General features: G+C 51.3%; 2 protein-coding genes across 8 annotated transcripts; one reads left to right on the top strand and one right to left on the bottom strand.

Moving 5' to 3' along the window:
* The first annotated feature begins 18 nt into the window (after positions 1-18).
* Positions 19-4,720, top strand: 2310061I04Rik (RIKEN cDNA 2310061I04 gene). 3 transcript variants are annotated; one of them, NM_001033630.1, is made up of 6 exons: positions 19-206; positions 1,325-1,726; positions 2,025-2,113; positions 2,278-2,478; positions 4,288-4,357; positions 4,431-4,720. In NM_001033630.1, exons 1-6 carry the CDS (start codon positions 135-137, stop codon positions 4,542-4,544), a joined length of 948 nt encoding a protein of 315 aa, NP_001028802.1. In that variant the 5' UTR covers positions 19-134; the 3' UTR covers positions 4,545-4,720. The 3 variants fall into 3 exon arrangements, with proteins under 3 accessions (NP_001028802.1, XP_006524940.1, XP_006524938.1); XM_006524877.1 differs by lacking the exon at positions 19-206 and adding an exon at positions 267-352; XM_006524875.3 differs by lacking the exon at positions 19-206 and adding an exon at positions 294-1,137.
* A 6-nt stretch (positions 4,721-4,726) lies between these two features.
* Dhx16 (DEAH (Asp-Glu-Ala-His) box polypeptide 16) lies at positions 4,727-17,633 on the bottom strand. Of its 5 annotated transcripts, none has more exons than XR_003952176.1 (20): positions 17,279-17,633; positions 15,875-16,119; positions 15,602-15,767; positions 15,319-15,375; positions 14,701-14,955; positions 14,349-14,552; positions 14,073-14,264; positions 13,472-13,582; positions 13,262-13,377; positions 11,720-11,902; positions 11,400-11,513; positions 11,155-11,307; positions 9,858-9,998; positions 9,400-9,562; positions 9,195-9,313; positions 8,975-9,042; positions 8,037-8,199; positions 7,797-7,958; positions 6,309-6,482; positions 4,727-4,978 (listed from the first exon to the last, which is right to left on the bottom strand). XR_003952176.1 is itself a non-coding variant. In XM_006524873.1 (20 exons), the coding sequence occupies exons 1-20, from the start codon at positions 17,483-17,485 to the stop codon at positions 4,850-4,852; spliced, it is 3,150 nt and encodes a 1,049-aa protein (XP_006524936.1). In that variant the 5' UTR covers positions 17,486-17,631; the 3' UTR covers positions 4,727-4,849. The 5 variants fall into 5 exon arrangements, 2 of the variants coding, with proteins under 2 accessions (XP_006524936.1, NP_081263.2); XM_006524873.1 differs by having other exon boundaries at positions 11,692-11,902; positions 17,279-17,631; NM_026987.2 differs by having other exon boundaries at positions 11,415-11,513; positions 11,692-11,902; positions 17,279-17,619.
* Between the last annotated feature and the right edge of the window lie 67 nt (positions 17,634-17,700).

Below are 17,700 nucleotides of genomic sequence, written 5' to 3'. Positions count from 1 at the left end.
TCTCTCCGTTTTCCTCCCTTAGCCCCGGCCCCCCCCTCCCTCCTTTCCCCTTCACGAAGCCGGCTCCGGGGCGCGCTGCCCGGCGAGGAGACGGAGACGGGACGCGGGAGGCGCCCGTTCACTCCCGGAACACCATGTACCGTCCGAGCCCGGGGGCCGCCCGGCGCCTCGGGCCCTGCCTCCGCGCCTACCAGGCGCGACCCCAGGTGAGGAGGGGCGGGCGGAGACCCTCCTCAGAGCCGGCCGAGGGGCGGGGCGCCGGGCCGCGCAGGCGCAGAGGCCCCCGCCGCCCCTGACCACCCGTGTGCTGCACGTGTGAGGGGCGCGGGGCCCGCTAGGGCCGGCGTTCCCGGTGAGGTCCGGGGAGCGGCTATCCCGGGTGGCCCCGGTCCCCGCCGTTCTTACCTGTGCCTGGAGGTGACTTGAAGGGCAGGGCAGAGAGGCCGGAACTGCGGGCCTGTGGTGCACCTGCAGAACGGTCCTGCCCGAAAGGCTGGCCGCTGCACCGGGTCGGGCTCCGGGGGACGGCGGGAGCACGGCCACGCCCCCGGCGACGGGGAAGGCTCCCAGAGGGCTCGGCCAGGCCCCATGGACCCCCTGCCCCTGGGGTTCCTGGGCGCCAAGGGACTTGGAATCAGGCTTGACCTCGGGTGACCTGCCATCCTTGCAGTAGCAGCGTTAGTGACCGAGTTCACCCTTCAGCAATCGGCCCGATTGTCATTTAATGGTGCAGAAAATGATAATATAGAATATATATGTAATATATAATGATAATAGCTTCCGTTTATGTACTACTTTATGGGTGACGAAGTTTATACATTCATCATCCTGTTATATAGGCCTCTCCTCTATTTACTGGAAACTGAGGTGCAGGCAGAGTGCCCAGAGGTTCCAACAGAGTCAACTCAGAACTATTCACACCTTCACTTGGATGTTCTTTGCCCTGCACAGCTCTATTTCAGAATCCTGATACATGTTATATATAGATCGCATCATTTCTCCCATGGAGCAGTAAACCAGGATAATGATGGAATCATAGGTGTTCTTTCTAAAGTTGGGGACGGTGGCCCTGGTGCTGTTGTCCTCCTGCGCTCTTTCCTCATGTCTCCCTTTCCTCTGGTAAACTCTCTTCTGCAGGTAGGACTTGAAGCTTCTGATCAGCCCAGCTGGGGTGGAGGAGCATGAGCTGATTTCTTGTTCCTTTGTTTGGTTTTGTTTTTTAAAACTAGGTCTGTGTAGCCCTGGCTGGCCTGGAATCCATGGTAGCCCCTACACCACCATGCTTAGATGTCTGATTTTTTTCTTTTTGTTCTCTTTTCCCTAGGACCAGCTCTCTCCTCGACCTCTACCATTCCCCCCGCTCTGGCCCCACTCCACTCCACCGACTTCTCCATCTTTTCCTCCTCACCGGTCACTACCACCCTCACATCCTCCTACCCACCATCTTCCCCAGGCTCCTCCACCACCTCTCTCTCAGGCCCAGGCTCTCAACTCATTGAGTATGGTTCTTCCTCCGAGAAAGAGGGAGAAGGGACCAGGACCGGAACTACACAGTGGTTGCCTGGATGGGCTTAGGAGCCTTTTTGAGGGACCGCCTTGCCCCTATCCTGGGGCTGTGATACCTTTCCAAGCCCCTGGACCTTCCCACTCTTCCCCCACCACTCCATCAGGAGATGAGAGTATGGAGGAACACCTGGCTGTCATGCATGAGAGACTAAGACAAGAGGTAAGCAGCCCATCTGTAGCAGGGAAATATGGAGACTAGTCAGTTAACTTGTCCTCGTTACTGTGCTGTGAAATGCCTTCTTGGGGAAAGGGTGTCCCTGTTTGAATTAAGGACCATTAAATTGAAAGTGCCGTTTCACTTGGGGCGGGGGTGGGGGAGGGTGAGTGGAAGTTAGAAGACCCTAAAGATAGATTACTGAGGAGCCAAACTGGTTATACTCTGGAGGTTGAGGGAAGAGGATTCCAAGCTCAAGGACTGAACCTTTCCTGCTGAGTTGATGCCTTCTTCTTCCACCTAGCTTCCCACCCTCTTCCTTCGCTCCCATGACTACACTATATATTCAATGGATGTGGAATTCATCAATGAGATCCTGAACATTCGTACCAAGTGAGAGTTGGGACGAGGGAGGGAGAAGAGGACCCATGCTAAATAAATACTTGGGTCTTGTCCCAGAGAAGGTTCTAGCTGCTTCCTGAGACTGTTCCCCCACACCTTGGCAGAATCAGTTTTGGTTCTGCAGTCCTGATATTCCTGTCCCTTTATTCTCACAGGGGCCGGACATTTTATGTTATGTCCCTGACCCTTTGCCGCTTCCTGGTTTGGAACTATTTTGCACAGTTTCGGTTGGAGATTTTACAGCTGACCCGCCACCCTGAGAACTGGACCCTGCAAGCCCGCTGGCGTCTAATAGGTCTGCCCATACATATGCTCTTCCTGCGTTTCTACAGGCGTGATAAAGAGGATCTTTACCGGTAAGAGGGAAGGGGCCGAAACTACAGTGGCTTCCCTAATACTGCTGGTCTTCCAGCAGTCCTTAACTTACCCTGATTTGGCTGTCATCTTACTGAGGGTAGAGATTTTTAGTCTATCTTTTTAAATTTTAAAATAACATGTTTGTGTGCATGTGGTAGTGTACATTAGAGCAAGTGAGTGTTTAGAAGACAGCCTGTGGGAATGGGTTCTGTCCTCCACCATGCACACCCTGGGGATTGAACTCAGGTCCTCAGGCTTGCCTGCAAGTACCTGTACACAACCATCTCAATGGCCCAGCCTGCTTTTCAAAAAGTTAGTGGATTTTTGTGTCTGTTAAGAACTCAGTGGCGGGCTGGTGAGATGGCTCAACAGGTAAGAGCACCCAACTGCTCTTCCAAAGGTCCTGAGTTCAAATCCCAGCAACCACATGGTGGCTCACAACCACCCATAATGAGATCTGACTCCCTCTTCTGGTGTGTCTGAAGACAGCTACAGTGTACTTACATATAATAAATAAATAAATCTTTAAAAAAAAAAAAAAAAAAAAAAAAGAACTCAGTGGCTAGCCGGGCGGTGGTGGCGCACGCCTTTAATCCCAGCTCTTGGAAGGCAGAGGCAGGTGGATTTCTGAGTTCGAGGCCAGCCTGGTCTACCAAGTGAGTTCTAGTACAGCCAGGGCTATACAGAGAAACCCTGTCTCGGGAAAAAAAAAAAAAAAAAAAAAAAAAAAAACAACCAAAAAAAGAAAAAAGAACTCAGTGGCTAAGAGCACTGGCCACTCTTCCAGAGGTCATGAATTCAATTACCAGCAACCACATGGTGGCTCACAACCATCTATAGGGGGATCTGATGCCCTCTTCAGATAGGCAGATATATATGCAGCAGAGCACACATACATTAAATAAAATTAAAAAAAAAAAAAGAAATCAGCTCTGACTTTGAGTTTCTTATATTACTTGGACCTGATGGGTGTTAAGTACTTAGTTATTGAACAAAGAACTTCCTGGAGGATCAGTAGTTAAAGGCCAGTCTGGCATGCATGAACTCACTTCAGAAACCAGTGAGCAAAAACACTGTGTCCTGAATTTAACTCTAGGTAGAGTACGTGATTAAGTTTCTGGATGGTACATCCCCCAAAATTATTAGGCTCAAGCCTCTAACATTGTACTTAAACATTTAAATGACTGATACCTGGGCGGGTGAGATGGTTCATTGGGTAAAAGTGCTTGCCTCCAAGCCTGACAACCTCCATTCAGTACTTGGGTCCCACGTGATGGAGGAGATGACCGTTCATTGTCTTCTGTACTGGCACATGCACTTAAACAGGTCCTGCTCTGTACTAGGCTCCTTGGCTTCCCCCAGATGGTTCCTAGGTATGAGACAAAGTCTTGTGCCTCCCTCTGCTCAGTCTCCAAAGCCACAGCCAGCCTCAGTAGGAACACCTCACCCTAAGAGAATTTCCTGTCCTCTGTCCTTTCTAGCTGCCCAGCCCTGAGAAGAGAGAGCCAATAACCCAGACAGAGGCAGGGGAAGGAAAGTCAGGTTCAAGAATAGGATAATGAAAATGGACACTTTGTACACGAATCTAAAACAACAAAAAGACTAACTGGGAGGAACCAAGTGACTCATGAGCTTAGCCCTGATCTTTGGTCCTCTTGGTGGCCTATTGACACTGAAAACACAAACACATTTACATAAAAGAAGGGGGAGACAGGCTTGCTAGGTCCTGGGAAGATTTGTGTTGTGTGGAGGGCCTTCGGTCTGACTGTAGCTTACCTCCCTCTGCACGATGCCTCTCCCCTTCCCAGGACCTTCGATGCCTTTTCCACCTTCTACCTGAATTCCAGTGGCCTCATCTGTCGCCATCACCTGGACAAGGTGAGTGTTGGGAGGGGTAAAGGGTAGAACATGTCTGTGTTCCTCCCCAGCCTCCATTAACCTGTCTCTGCAGCTGATGCCTTCACACTCACCGTCGACGCCTGTGAAAAAGCTGCTGGTGGGAGCCCTGGTGGCCCTGGGGCTGTCAGAACCAGAGCCCAGCTTACACCTGTGCTCCAAGGCCTGATGCAGACGTGGGTGAAAGGCTGCACTGAGGACTGCTACGCACAAAAGGAGGTGGGGGTGGACGAGAATGTCCAGAGCCAGCCGCCACCCTCCACTCTCCTTCCTTCTTTCCATCATGCTGGGTAAAGCTGCTGTGTAATTTAACTTGTAAATAATAAAGTTTAAGCAATGACATAAGGCAGGTTTTCACGTCACTTTCTCTGGGTTCCAGAGTTCCCATGCACTTCATTCCAAAAATAATTTTATTTACTAGATATTAAAGTATGGAAGGAAAAAAGAGCTGCAAGGTTTGGTCCATGTCACTCTCTAGCCCAGCTCTTCTCGTGTCTTGCCGACTTTTTTGGGCATTTTCTTAGCATGGGGATCTTCTAGCTCCTTGGCCTTATAGTAGTGGGGAGCCACTTCCAAAAGCCAGCTGCTTTCAATCTCCAGTACCTGTAAGAGGGAGCAGAAATCAATAGGGTTCCTTTACTTCCAAATCAGATTTTTTTTTTTTTTTTTTGGTTTTTCGAGACAGGGTTTCTCTGTGTAGCCCTGGCTGCCCTGGAACTCACTTTGTAGACCAGGCTGGCCTCGAACTCAGAAATCTGCCTGCCTCTGCCTCCCAAGTGCTGGGATTAAAGGCTTGTGCCACCACACCCGGCTCAAATCAGAATTTTAATTGTGTGGTCTAAAAAGGATCCTCTTCCCCACTGACTCAGGACAAGAAAAAGACACCCGGTCCAAAAACAAAAAAAAACAAAAAAACAACTCAGGAGGCAGAGGCAGGCGGATTTCTGAGTTCGAGGCCAGCCTGGTCTACACCTGGCTACTTCTCACTAGCAGGGCAGACTGACCCTGACATGCGCTTACGTGAGCCTGAGAAAGACCTGCAAGGAAGACAGGACAGACTTCAGCTGCTTAATGTGTGGTATGGCCCAGTACTTGGTGCACATTTTATTTATTCCAGAACCAAGGGCCTCATGCTTGCTATACAAACATTAATTTCCTCAGCTCTGCCTGTATTTTGTCCATATTTTTAAAATTTTTATGTACATTGGTGTTTTGCCTGCACATGTTTGTATACTACTTGTCAGATCCCTGGAACTGGAGTTCCAGGCAGATGAGCTACCATGTGGATGCTGGGAATTGAACCAGCATCCTGTAGAAGGGCCGCTGCTAGTGCTCTGAATGAGATGAGCTGAAGATCCATCTCTCCAGTTATGTTTTTTTTACTTTTGATATATGTGTCTATGCATGGATACCATGCCTGCAGAGGCCAGCAGAGGAAGTCAGGATCCCTGCAGCTGCACTATATGCACTTGTAAACTGCCTACCATGTGGGTGCTGGGAACCAAACCTGGGACCTCTGCAGGAACGGTGAGTGCTCTAAACCACTGAGCCATCTCTCCAGCCCACACTTTCATTTTGAGGAAGCGTCTATGTTGCCTCCATAGACCTTGAATAGATGACCCTCCTGCCTTACCTTCTTGAGTACCAGGGACTTCAGACTTACTCCATCAAGCCCAGCTTCAAATATTTACTGAGTTATAATTCTCAGATCTTGGAAGATTTCCTATATTTACTTGTAAAGGTGCTGAGGACTATACCACTGAGCTCCAACCCAAGCAAACATTAAACCTAATTTATATCTGATTACATTTGACCCTACTTTAAATTAATGGACCTTCATGTTTCCATGCCAGTCCCATCCACATGAATTGAATTTAAGATGCCAACATTTGTCCCCCATTTCCACACATCTGAGCAAGCAATAGTCCCTTACTTGTCTCATGAATTCCTTTGTGGTCAAGACAAGCTCATGGTAGAGCAACCAGCGTGGCTGTTGTTCAAAGAGAGAGGAGTTGGGATGAATAAACACTGTCTGCTGCTGCTTCACTGTGCGGTAGCCGCTCCGAGTCAGCCTCGCAGTGTGGTAAAAATAACCCGAAGTGATGGCCTAAGGAGCAGGCAAGAAAACCAGGTCAGGCACCACTAAAAAGGTGAGGACTCAGTGAAGGACCCACTTGATGTGCTATCTAGGGAAGAATGGGCTCCAATAAACAATACCCTGGAGAAACCGAAGGCCAGGAAGCTGCTGTGGCCCCTCAGTAGTGGATTCAAGAAACGCTAGTCTGAAGCCGCACACCTTTAATCCCAGCACTCTGGAGGCAGAGGCAGGTGGATTTCTGAGTTCGAGGCCAGCCTGGTCTACAGAGTGAGTTCCAGGACAGCCAGGGCTACACAGAGAAACCCTGTCTTGAAAAACCAAAAAAAAAAAAAAGAAGTGCTAATCTGGAGATGCAGTGATGTGAATGAATGAAGTATATTAACAGTTTCTTCTGAGTTTGAAACATACCACACTGCTCTTTAACCTGCTTCAGGAAGTCCCTCCTGCTAGAGAAAGCTATAAGTGTTGTGTCCCCCTCAGACAAATCAAACTGCAGAGTCTTTTTTTTTTTTTTTTTTTTTTTGGTTTCTCGAGACAGGGTTTCTCTGTGTAGCCCTGGCTGTCCTGGAATTCACTTTGTAGACCAGGCTGGCCTCGAACTCAAGAAATCCACCTGCCTCTGCCTTCTGAGTGCTGGGATTAAAGGCGTGCACCACCATGCCTGGCCAAACTGCAGAATCTTGAGATCTGACCAGCTGCTTGGAAGAAACAGAAACCAATGAAGTTAGCTAAAAGAGGTGTAGACCAACCAAGTCACTTGGAAAGGACACCTTCCAACGTGATGAGGAGCCTGAAGCTGTGCGATGTGATCCAGGGCGCTCAGCTTTTGTGAGCAGCCACCTATACTGGGATGGGCTTTGGTGATGCTATCGTTTAGACATTTCTGCAAGTAACCCAGTAATCCCCCACCCATATTGCTATAAGTAAACCAAATAAACTTATTGGTTCATCAAGTTAGACTTTGGTGGTATTCGTACTTTGGTCTGTCATGGGCTCCCTATCTGGGGTGAGAGATGTGTGTAGGCTCTCCTCAGGAAAAGTTTTGTCACACAACAAAGTGACTCCTGCAGGTTGTCCATTGACTTACACATGCACTTACACATACACATGAAAGAAAAAATGGGATGCCAGGTGGTGATGGCACACACCTTTAAACCCAAAACATGGGAAGCAGAGGCAGGTGGATCTCTGAGTTTAAGGTCAGTTTGGCCTTCAGAGTGAGTTCCAGGACAACCAGGGCTGCACAGACAAACCCTGACTTGAAAAAAAAAAAAGAAGAGCAAATAGGAGAAAAAAGAAAATAACAACATCAAAAACACTGACCTTTCTCACACGAACGTAGTCACCTTGGCAAGAAGTCAAGCCAACTTCCACACGCTCCAAGAGCCCCTCCAGTTGTTCCCGCACATCCCGGGCTCGGCGCATGGATCTGAACTGTACAAAGTTTTCATAGCACCATTGGGAAGAGTAGCCACTCTCAGCCCACTGTGAAGATGAAGTGCCTTAAGTACACAGCAGGACTCAAATCCCCCAGACTTCCCAAATTTCCACTTGCCCAGTGACCTGTGTGTACACATTTAGCAGAACCAGGTGGTCTCCACCAGGGAGGAAGAAGTTGACACGGGCATTGTCGGCATGGACAACCTTATCCTTGGGCCGGTAGAAGATGGAATTGTTGACAGACAGCATAGCAGCCACGGTCAGGATCTCTTCTGAACAGCTATACCTTGAGCGGGGTAGGAAGAGGATAAAGCCAAAGAGAAACCGCAAAAACCAACTGAGAGCAGACACAGATCCTGATCCCAAACACAGCAGGGGAACATCTTCTTCTTTTCTAAGACTTACTGTGTGTGTATAAAAGTTTTGCCTGCGTGTATGTCTATGTGCCACACGCCCAAGGAAGTGAGAACTGGAGTAACAGATGGTTGTGAGCCACCATGTGGCTGTTGGGAATTGAACTTGGATCCACTGCAAGAGCAACTAGTGTTTTTAACCACTGAGCCATCGCCCATCCCGGATGTTGTTTAAAGGCAGTCCCATACAGACCTAAGAATCAAGTTTTAGAAGCTGCAGCCTTCCCAGCACCCATCACACACACAAGGGCTTCTGCTTCCACCCATGCTCCTGGGTTTTACTTTATTAATTGGTTTGTTTTCTGAGGCAGGGTCTTACTATGTAGCCCTGGCTGGCCTAGACCTCAGGGATCTGCCTGCCTCTGCCTCTGTGCCTCTCTCTCTGCCTCTCTGCCTCTGCCATGACTGCTTGTCTCTGGGTTGTAGCTGCACTATCCATTGTGCCCACCAACAATCACTGTAAGGTACAGGACAGTGATTCACATGGGCCTCATAAGGGATGGTAAGACTTCTTAAACAATTTTTATTAAAACCAAACAAACAAAAACAGTAACAGCATGATAAAGAGTCAAGGAGAGAGAGAGGATACTTGAGACTGAGGAAGCATGGCCAGTTTGTGCCAGGAACTGGCTGGGTGGGAGGACTTACTTCTCGGAGGCCAAGATCATTTTAGACAACATGGGATCCACAGGCAGCTCTGCCATCTTTCGACCAGACTAAAAAGAAGAGGGAAAGGTGAGGCCGGTTTCTCTCAGGTTCCTTCCACCAGTACAGGAGGCCTTGGCACACACACCCCCTCCCCCAGGGGTCCCTGGGGCCATCAGATGTCTCCTACATACTGTCCCAGCCTGTGCTGCCGCTGGCTCACCGTGGTGAGTTCTCCAAGGTGGTTGAGGGCGCCAAGGGCATAAAGCTGCTCCAAAGCCAGCAGCAGGGTCTCGTATGGAGGAGGGTCCAGGAAGTCAAAGTGCATCAGGTCATGGATCCCTGGGGAAAGGAATAAAGAATGAGAGAGTGCGGCACAGGTCCCCGGCATTCCAGTGCCCGATCAAGGACTTGGGCAGCCCGATCACCTAAGCTCTTTAGCAGCAGCACAACGTTGCCCAGGCTTGTCCTCTGGATCTCAGGAACTGTGGTCTCCTCTAGCTCATGCTGATAGGCCCAGGCCGTATACAGGCGGAAGCACTTCCCGGCAGCCACTCGACCTGCACGGCCAGCCCGCTGATTGGCTGAAGCCTAGAAAGAAAGGAGAGGCCACACACACACACGCGCACACACACACACACACACACACACACACACACACACGCGCGCACACACACACACACACACACGCACACACACACACACACACACACACACACACACACGCACGCACACACGCACACACACACACACACACGCCTGGTCAGTGTTAACTCAGAAGTATGGTAAGTGATAATCCCCATCCTCAAGCGCTACTTGGGAAGCAAGCTTTCTCCGGGGGCCGGGGGGGGGGGGGGGGGCGGTATGTGTCCCCCTCTGGGCTGACCTTGCTGCAGGGGGTGACCGTGAGTGACTCCATTCCCGTACGAGGGTTGTAGCTCTTCTGCTTGCAGAACCCTGGGTCCAGCACATAGATGATGCCTTCGATGGTGAGGGAAGTTTCTGCAATGTTTGTTGCCACAACCACCTAAGTGAGAGGATAGCGTCACCCGGGGACCCAGCCCACCTGGACAGCCTGAGAAAGCACGATATAGGGAGAGTAGGGCACAGGGAGGCAGTGTCCACGTCAGGAGATGAGGTGACAGGCAGGCAGGGCTGGCAGTCAGCAGGGGCACAATAAAGAAACAACACTGAATTCAGGACTGCATGTCCGCATCTATCTGTCCTCATTCGTCACTTCTGACAGCAGCCTCCTCGCTCCCCTTCCTGCTTCTGTCACATAGCATGCAGAGTGCTCCCTTTAAAACATGTAAACCTATCAATTCACACCCAGGTCCAACCACAGAACTCCGTCTATGCCGTTTAGACCCTGGACTACCTCACCCCTAGCTGCATGTCTGATCACAGCTCACACCCTGTGCTCATCCCAGCCCTCCCTCCAAGTGCTCATCCTTCTGTGAGATGCTCTGCAGGAGCAGTCCTCCCTCCTCCTTCCTCTACTCTACCCTGCCGTTTATGGGGCAGCCTCCCACCACTAGAAAAAGTCTGCTCCTCCTCTCCTCAGACTTCCCGTGCTGCCCGAATCTCTTCAGTGTACTCAATACACACGGAGGCAGCTTTACACGCCCAGCCTCCTCCCATCAGACTGTAAGTCCTACCGTGCACATGATGGATCCTCCCTCGGCCCTCTCCCCGTGCAGCGTGTACTGGGCCTCCCCATGCTGGGTAAGGGCCTGACCACTCAAGCCCCAGCTCCAGACCCTCAATATATAGTTGTTCAGTGAGAGTCTTATCTCTAAAATCTTTTGGTTGCCATTTGCCTGTCTAAAGTCTGAACGCTACAACAGCTCTGTCCTGGCCTTTGGCTGACTCAGCTTTGTCTGCAGCATCCGAAACTCCTAAACTCACTCCTCTCGGACTTCAAACACACCTCAGCTTTCCTCTAGGACTTCCCTAGCCATTTTTCTCAACGGTCCAATATTAAGTATGTCCTGGCATACACTGAACTTAAAGCTTGCATCTCTCAGCTAATATTTATTTCATCTCTCTCCAGCTGGCAGGCCAGGGCCTGGTTGCTCCTCAGCTGTGTCCAAATAGCCAGGCAAACAACTTGGGACAAAGGGTACAGCACATGCCTTGGTTGTGTGTGGTGCAGGAGGAAGGGTAAGGTTTCTCTCACTGACCTTTCGGGCCCCGGGGGGTGTGGGCTGGAAGATGCGAGCCTGCATGTCTGAGGGCAGGTTGGCATAAATGGGCAGCACCAGGAGCTCCCGGATCTTGGAGCCCAGCCTGCGGCAGCGGTCCTGGAGCATCTCACAGGCAGCCTCAATCTCCTCCTGAATGTGGAGCAGGATGGCAGGAGACCTCTAGTCAGTCACAGAATCCACACAGCAGGCCCATCCTCCCCTGAAACTCTCCAACCACTTGCCACCACAGCAGACACCTGTCCCGTCAGGAACACCAGTATATCTCCAGGGGGCTGGGTCACGTGGATCTGCAGCACAGACACAACGCAGGCTTCCAGGTAGTCAGCCTCTGGGGCCTGGGAAGGAGGAAGATATAGGGTCACAGAAGGGCCACTTGCTCAGGCTCCTGTCCCTGCTCAGCATCTTTTATCCCACCCCTCTCTGGGTGTCCTCTAGACCCTGCCCTTGGGACATTCTCCTAAAGCAGCCCCAGCTCCTCTGCCTCACAGTAAAGCCCATCCTCCCAAGGGGCACCTTGGTATAGAAGATGTCAACTGGAAACCTGCGTCCAGGGATTCTGAAGACAGGGGCGTCATCGAAGAAGGCAGAAAACCGGGCAGTATCCAGTGTGGCTGAAGCCACCAGGACCTTGAGCTCAGGTCGGAATCTAGCGACGTCTTTGATCAATCCAAAGAGAATGTCTGTGTGCAAGGTCCGCTCGTGAGCTTCATCCACCATCACCACACTGGGGAGGAAGTAGGAGAGTGGTGAGGGAGAAGGGACAGTGGACTTAGCAGTGCAGGGAGGGATGGAGGGACCTGAGGGGGAATGGGGACCGAGGTGGGGGGAGGCTAGGGAGAAGTCAAGCATTCCAATTATGTCATCTGGGCAGGTGGTGAGCATGGTGGTGGGGATTCCGTGATCCGTGGCCCATCTGGGCATTGGACAAGAAAAGCAGTTGAGATGGGGCTGGTAACATAGCTCAGCAGTAAACGTGCTGGCCACCAAGCCAGCTGACAGAGTTTGATCCCTTGAACACTTGCACATGGTAAAAGGACAGAACTGACTCCTCCAAGCTGTCTTCTGATCCTCTACATGTGCACACATGCACACATATATACACACATACATGCCATACATATATATACATACATGCACATACACATATATACATACATACATACACACATGCTCATATATATACACACACACACATTCATACATACATACATGCACACACATACACTTACACATATGCACATACATATATATACACATACACATGCAAATACACACATGCACACACACACACATACATATACATACATACACACATACATGCACATGCATATACACATACACATGCACATAATACAGTCACACTTGTACACACATGCACACACATACACTTACATACATATACACACACATATATACATACACATTCATACACACATGCACACACATATATAGACTTACACATATATACACACATACATATACATACATACACACTCATAAATACATATACACACAAATTTTTTTTTAATACATAAAAGAAAGTCAGGGAAGAGTCCAGATTCCTTTAATCTAGGGTTGGAACAAGTCAGATATCTCTGGATCAGTCAAGAGACAGCTATTCTCACTGGAAGAAGTGGAACTAAGACCTTAAAGCAAATAGGGGGTGGCATGGTGGCTTTTGATTGTAATCTCACAGTCTTGCTTGCTGAGATCCACAAGACTGAGGCCAGCTAAGGTTACATAGTGTACTCCAGGCCAGCCTGGGCTACAATGAAACCCAGTCTCAAAACACTAAAATCATGGGGCTGGAGAGATAGCTCAGCGGTTAAGAGCACTGACTGCTCTTCCAAAGGTTCTGAGTTCAAATCCCATCCGTAATGAGATCTGACTCCCTCTTCTGGTGTGCCTGAAGACAGCTACAGTGTACTTACATATAATAATAAATAAATCTTTTTTAAAAACCCACTAAGAATAGATAATGGCCAACTGGCCCCACTGGAATAAAGAGAGATTAAAGGAATCTCTGAGGGGAGTCGGCAGTGAGGTGGGGCATCCCATGAGAGGCTCGCACGCGCGCACACACCTGTAACTTGCAAGGTCAGGCTCAGAGAGGAACTCTCGGAGTAGCATTCCATCTGTCATGTAGCGGAGAACAGTTCGCTCTGAGGTGCAGTCCTCAAACCGGATGCTGTAGCCCACCTGGTCATAGACAGTCAGGAGGTTGGAATGTCCAATGCCCAGACCGGAGGTGTGGGGCAATGTGAGCAACTTCATGAATCCCCAAAGACCTCACCTCGTTCCCAAGCTTCACACCCATCTCCCGGGCCACTCGGGCTGCCACACTCATAGCCGCCACTCTCCGGGGCTGGGTGCAAGCAATCTTCATGCCCTTCTTTGTGTAACCCTAAAAGGAGAGAAGAAAGGGTTATTCCTCTGCTAGACATGCTGTCCTGAGCCAGGCAAGGCAGGGAAAAGAGGACAGACAAGATAGAAACCAAGGGCCCGGGGGATGCTGAGTCAGTCCTACACGTCTTTGCTTACAACCAGGGCTCTGCTAGACTTGAACTGACCAGGGACAGACTGGCTGGGGCATACCCAGAAGCAATGGGAGACAAGAGGTCAAACAGTAGGAAAACAAGGCTTTCACTCTTACTTCTCTGGCCCCTGCAGAGGGAAAGCGGGGCCGAGGTCATGCAGGATGAAAGCCCAAGAGGGTCAAATCTATAATATCCATCTCCCTGCTCCCAGGCATGGATGTGACGGCAGGGAGAACAAAATGACAGAGAGAGTGTCCTCATCAGTCTCAAAAGCCTCATGACTTAGCGGAAAGGATGGGACACAAAGGGCGTCTGTCAGGACTGACTCAAGGGCTGGGCCACACTGTAATGACTGACCTCCTCAAAGAGGTACTGTGGGATCTGTGTGGTCTTCCCAGAGCCAGTCTCGCCTTCGATGATGAGGACCTGATGGTTGGCAATGGCGGCCAGAAGCTCCTCTCGGAAGGGGAACACGGGCAGGCTGCGGCGCACAGCCTGGATAGATTCCTTCTGCTGGGCCTGGGCTGACAGGGGCGGGCCTGACGGCTCCTGAGGATGGGGACAGGGACGGTGAGGTCCCCACCACCTTTAGAGGCCCTCGAGTCAGCATCCCAGACTCTTTCTCCTTCTCACCTCGTCACCCTGGAGTTGAGCAGCACGGACAAACTCGATGGTCTCGTCCTCCTCCAGCACCAGCTGGTACTTGGCCTCCTGCGCAGCAGCATCTCGGGCTCCAAACTTCAGGGATGCAGCACCCAGCTGGGCCTCCTCCCAGCGCCGCTGCTCCTCTCCCGGCGCACCCGATTCCTCCTCAACGATGTCCACAGTTCGAGCTGGCTGTGGAGAGAGACGGGAGCAGGGAAAACTTAAGAGTGGCCAGGGCTGCCCGGGTCCTCCCCACCACTGCTTTTACCAGCTATGAACAGGAGAGGGGAAAGACTAGCCATCGTGCCGCCTCTCCCACGAGCAGGCAGGGTTCCCTCACCTGCCCTCGGGTCTCCTTGGGCATGTGGTAGCGATTAGTGGCCTCCAGCTTCTCCTGCTCTCCGGCTGCCCGGTACTCCCGAGCCAGGTCCCGCACACGTCGCTTGTACTTGAGCTCCCTGCGCTCATGGCGACTCAGCTCCACGTCCCCAAACAGGACCTCCTCATCAGCCAGTTCCGCCTCCAGGTCCTCCAGTTTTTCTCGCTCCCGCTTCGCCAGGTATTCCCGACGAGACTTCTTACGGAGCTCAGGGACCTGGGTCAGGAAGGGACAGTCAAGTCCTCATCCTACCAGCACTGAAACCCTGCTCCCTGCACACTCAGAGTGTGCAAAACTCCAAAGAGGAGGATGTGGGGCCTTTTGGTGCTAGCTATTTTGTGTCTCATCAAGTCTCAGAGACACAATGACTTGATCTTACCAAGGCGAGAGGATTTGTAACTTTCTCCTTCTACAACCCAAGTCCACTCTTTTCCGGTTCCTGTCAGGCAGGCCCCTCTCCTCTAGAGCCTGACCACCCAGACACATCTCTGCACACTCCCTCTGTGACCCTTCCTGCTACGGCCGACCACTCCAGCCATCTTTGTCTTCAGACACTGCTTTTTGAACCCAGGGTCTCACCATGGCTTTCCGATCTTCCTCAGCCATCTTGAGGCGCTTCTGAGCCTCTTCATAGGCCTAGAAGAAATCATGTAAAGGGATGTGAGGCCAAAGGTACCATTGCTGTCAGGATGACTAATGTCCTTCGCTGCCCCTCCTCGGTGGAGAACCTCTGTCGATCTCAACCAGACAGGGAGAACCATAGCCAGTGAGCCCACGGGGAACCCTAGTGACAACTCTTGTCTTCCCAGAGACAACTCTGCAGCCAAATCCAGACTTGCCTGACTGACTCTCTTCAGCTCACCTTCTTATCTGACCGTTCCAGGACATTCCGGGTCCGGTCCTTGTCCCGTTGCCGAACCCGCTCTGCAAAGGCATCCCGTTCTTCCAAGTCCTGGAGACGCTCACGCTCCGTCCTTTCCCATTCATCCTCTGAGGCTGGCTTCTCCTCCGTGGGTGATTTACTCCCCCTGAACCCAGCAAACCCAGCCCAGTGTATCAAACGGGGGTACTGAGAAAGCTTAGCATCCCCACAGCCGACAGCCTGCTCCAATCCCTCTCCTTCCTTCTGACTTACCCTGCCTTCCTCTTCCCTGACTCGGAAACCTCTTCCTCCTCGTCCTCCTCGTCCTCCTGGTGTTTCTTCCTGAGGTGTTTCCGTCTCTTCCGCTTCTTCTGGAGGCTGCTCCCGTTACTACCCACTGCCTCCTCGCCGCTCTCGCTGTCTTCCAACAACTTATAAGAACGGTTTTTCTCTAGCAGGGCTCGGGCCTCTCGCTCAGCTGCCCGAGCTGGCTTTTCCACCACAGCCTTCCGTGGCACCTGCCGGTAGATATGACAGCTCCTGACCTCAGTACCCTCATTTGCCTACGAACCGGTTACTATATCTAAAGCCTGTCTCCATCTTTCTCTTCTTCGTGGTCTTGTTCTACGGTCATAGCTCAACAGGGCTCCGCAGCTTCTGAACGTCCTTCTAGGAATCCACTGAGCAAATGATTACTGAAAGCCATCCCGTGGTGGAGGCAAAGAACCAGCTCTCACAGGTTGTACGCTCACAGCCTCACACGGGCATATGCACGAACTAAAACTTCTTCCTAACTTTAATGACTTACTTTTATTTTTATGTGCACTGGTGTTCTGCCTGCAACGTGAGCTGTGTGTGAGGGTGCTGAATCTCATAGAACTGGAGTTACAGTTGTGAGTTGCCACGTGGGTTCTAGAAATTGAACCTGGTTCCTCTAGAGGAACAGCAAGTGGTCTTAATCCCTGAGCCATCTCTTCTTGCCCCACGATAGAATTTTTTTTTTAAAGTATTGGTTCTGAGCTTAAGTAGTTTATGTTCTAAAACCCATTTTCTTTTCATGATTTATTTTTCATTTATTTATGTGTATGGGGTACCTGGCAAAGGCCAGAAGCCCTCCGATCTCCTTGGAGCTGGAATTACAGATGGTTGTGTGCCACTAGGCCTGGTTGCTGAGAACTGAACTCAAGTCTTCCAGATGCACAAGGGGTCTTAACTGCTAAGCCATCCCTCCCCAGCCTCGATCCTATTTCCTAAATGCTAATTCTCCTAGCTCTGTTCTCAGTGACTCTTTCCCAGGGCTGGGGATTGAATCCAAGGCTTACTGTATGCTAGACAAACATTCTACCAACTGAGCTACATCCTTAGGCCTGGGGTATGTGCTGTAACTAACAATGGCTCTAGCTTAAACATGTATGTAGAGCCCCATCTCGAGTCTTCTCCACAGACCTGTATACACCCAACACCTAGCATGATATCTAGATAACAGAGGAAAAAAATTAAATGGTGGGCGGAACCAAGAATGAAAGGTCTCTCTGTCACCCCACTACCAGGGAGGCTCGCTGCAAGTTCTAAGCCAGCCTGTGTACTATATTGAAAGTTGCAGGCTATCACAGAATAGACAGCCACACTGCGTACGAGCCAATTCGGCTGTGAGTGGCCTGCCCCGGCGGCACACACCTTGCTCCAGAGCTTCAGGGCGAAGTCCCGCGCCGGCCCCCCGAGGTCCAGGGTGTCGGTGTCCCGCAGGCGCTGCACGAACTCCTCGGCGGAGGCGCAGCGCTGTGCGGTGCCGATCAGGAACTGCGCGACGTGCCGCTCGCTCAGCCCCAGCACCGAGTGCAGCTCCTCCTGCACCCACCGCTCCAGCCCCGCCGGCGTCGCCATGGCGACGCGTCCTGCTCCGGGCGCGCAACCGCGGAACGGCCAGGACTGCGGCGGGGACAGAGCCTGCGGTACTACCGCCTCGCTCCGGCTGCCGTAGAGACTCCAATTCCACAGACCGCGAAACCCGGAAAGAGTCGCGCTCTTCCGGCCAGGGATCGACGGTGGCTGGGCGGGTTCAAATCGCGCAGCCTCTTTCCCGACGCTAAGTGCAAGAG

This window comes from Mus musculus, chromosome 17, assembly GCF_000001635.26.
Source record: "Mus musculus strain C57BL/6J chromosome 17, GRCm38.p6 C57BL/6J".
Classification (NCBI taxonomy): Eukaryota; Metazoa; Chordata; class Mammalia; order Rodentia; family Muridae; genus Mus; species Mus musculus.
The sequence above is the reverse complement of the archived record's forward strand: the minus strand, read 5'-3'. Positions and strand labels throughout refer to the sequence as shown.

What these genes read in the sequence shown, in the direction of transcription:
- Dhx16 (XM_006524873.1), bottom strand. Translation starts at nt 17,485, where the DNA reads ATGGCGACGCCGGCGGGGCTGGAGCGGTGGGTGCAGGAGGAGCTGCAC. An exon ending in CTCAACTCCAGGGTGACGAG is followed by an intron (nt 14,265 to 14,348) that starts GTGAGAAGGAGA and finishes CCCCATCCTCAG; the next exon opens with GAGCCGTCAGGCCCGCCCCT. An exon ending in GTGTGAAGCTTGGGAACGAG is followed by an intron (nt 13,378 to 13,471) that starts GTGAGGTCTTTG and finishes GTCTATGACCAG; the next exon opens with GTGGGCTACAGCATCCGGTT.
- 2310061I04Rik (XM_006524875.3), top strand. Translation starts at nt 787, where the DNA reads ATGTACTACTTTATGGGTGACGAAGTTTATACATTCATCATCCTGTTA. An exon ending in ATCCTGAACATTCGTACCAA is followed by an intron (nt 2,114 to 2,277) that starts GTGAGAGTTGGG and finishes TTATTCTCACAG; the next exon opens with GGGCCGGACATTTTATGTTA. An exon ending in GTCGCCATCACCTGGACAAG is followed by an intron (nt 4,358 to 4,430) that starts GTGAGTGTTGGG and finishes CTGTCTCTGCAG; the next exon opens with CTGATGCCTTCACACTCACC.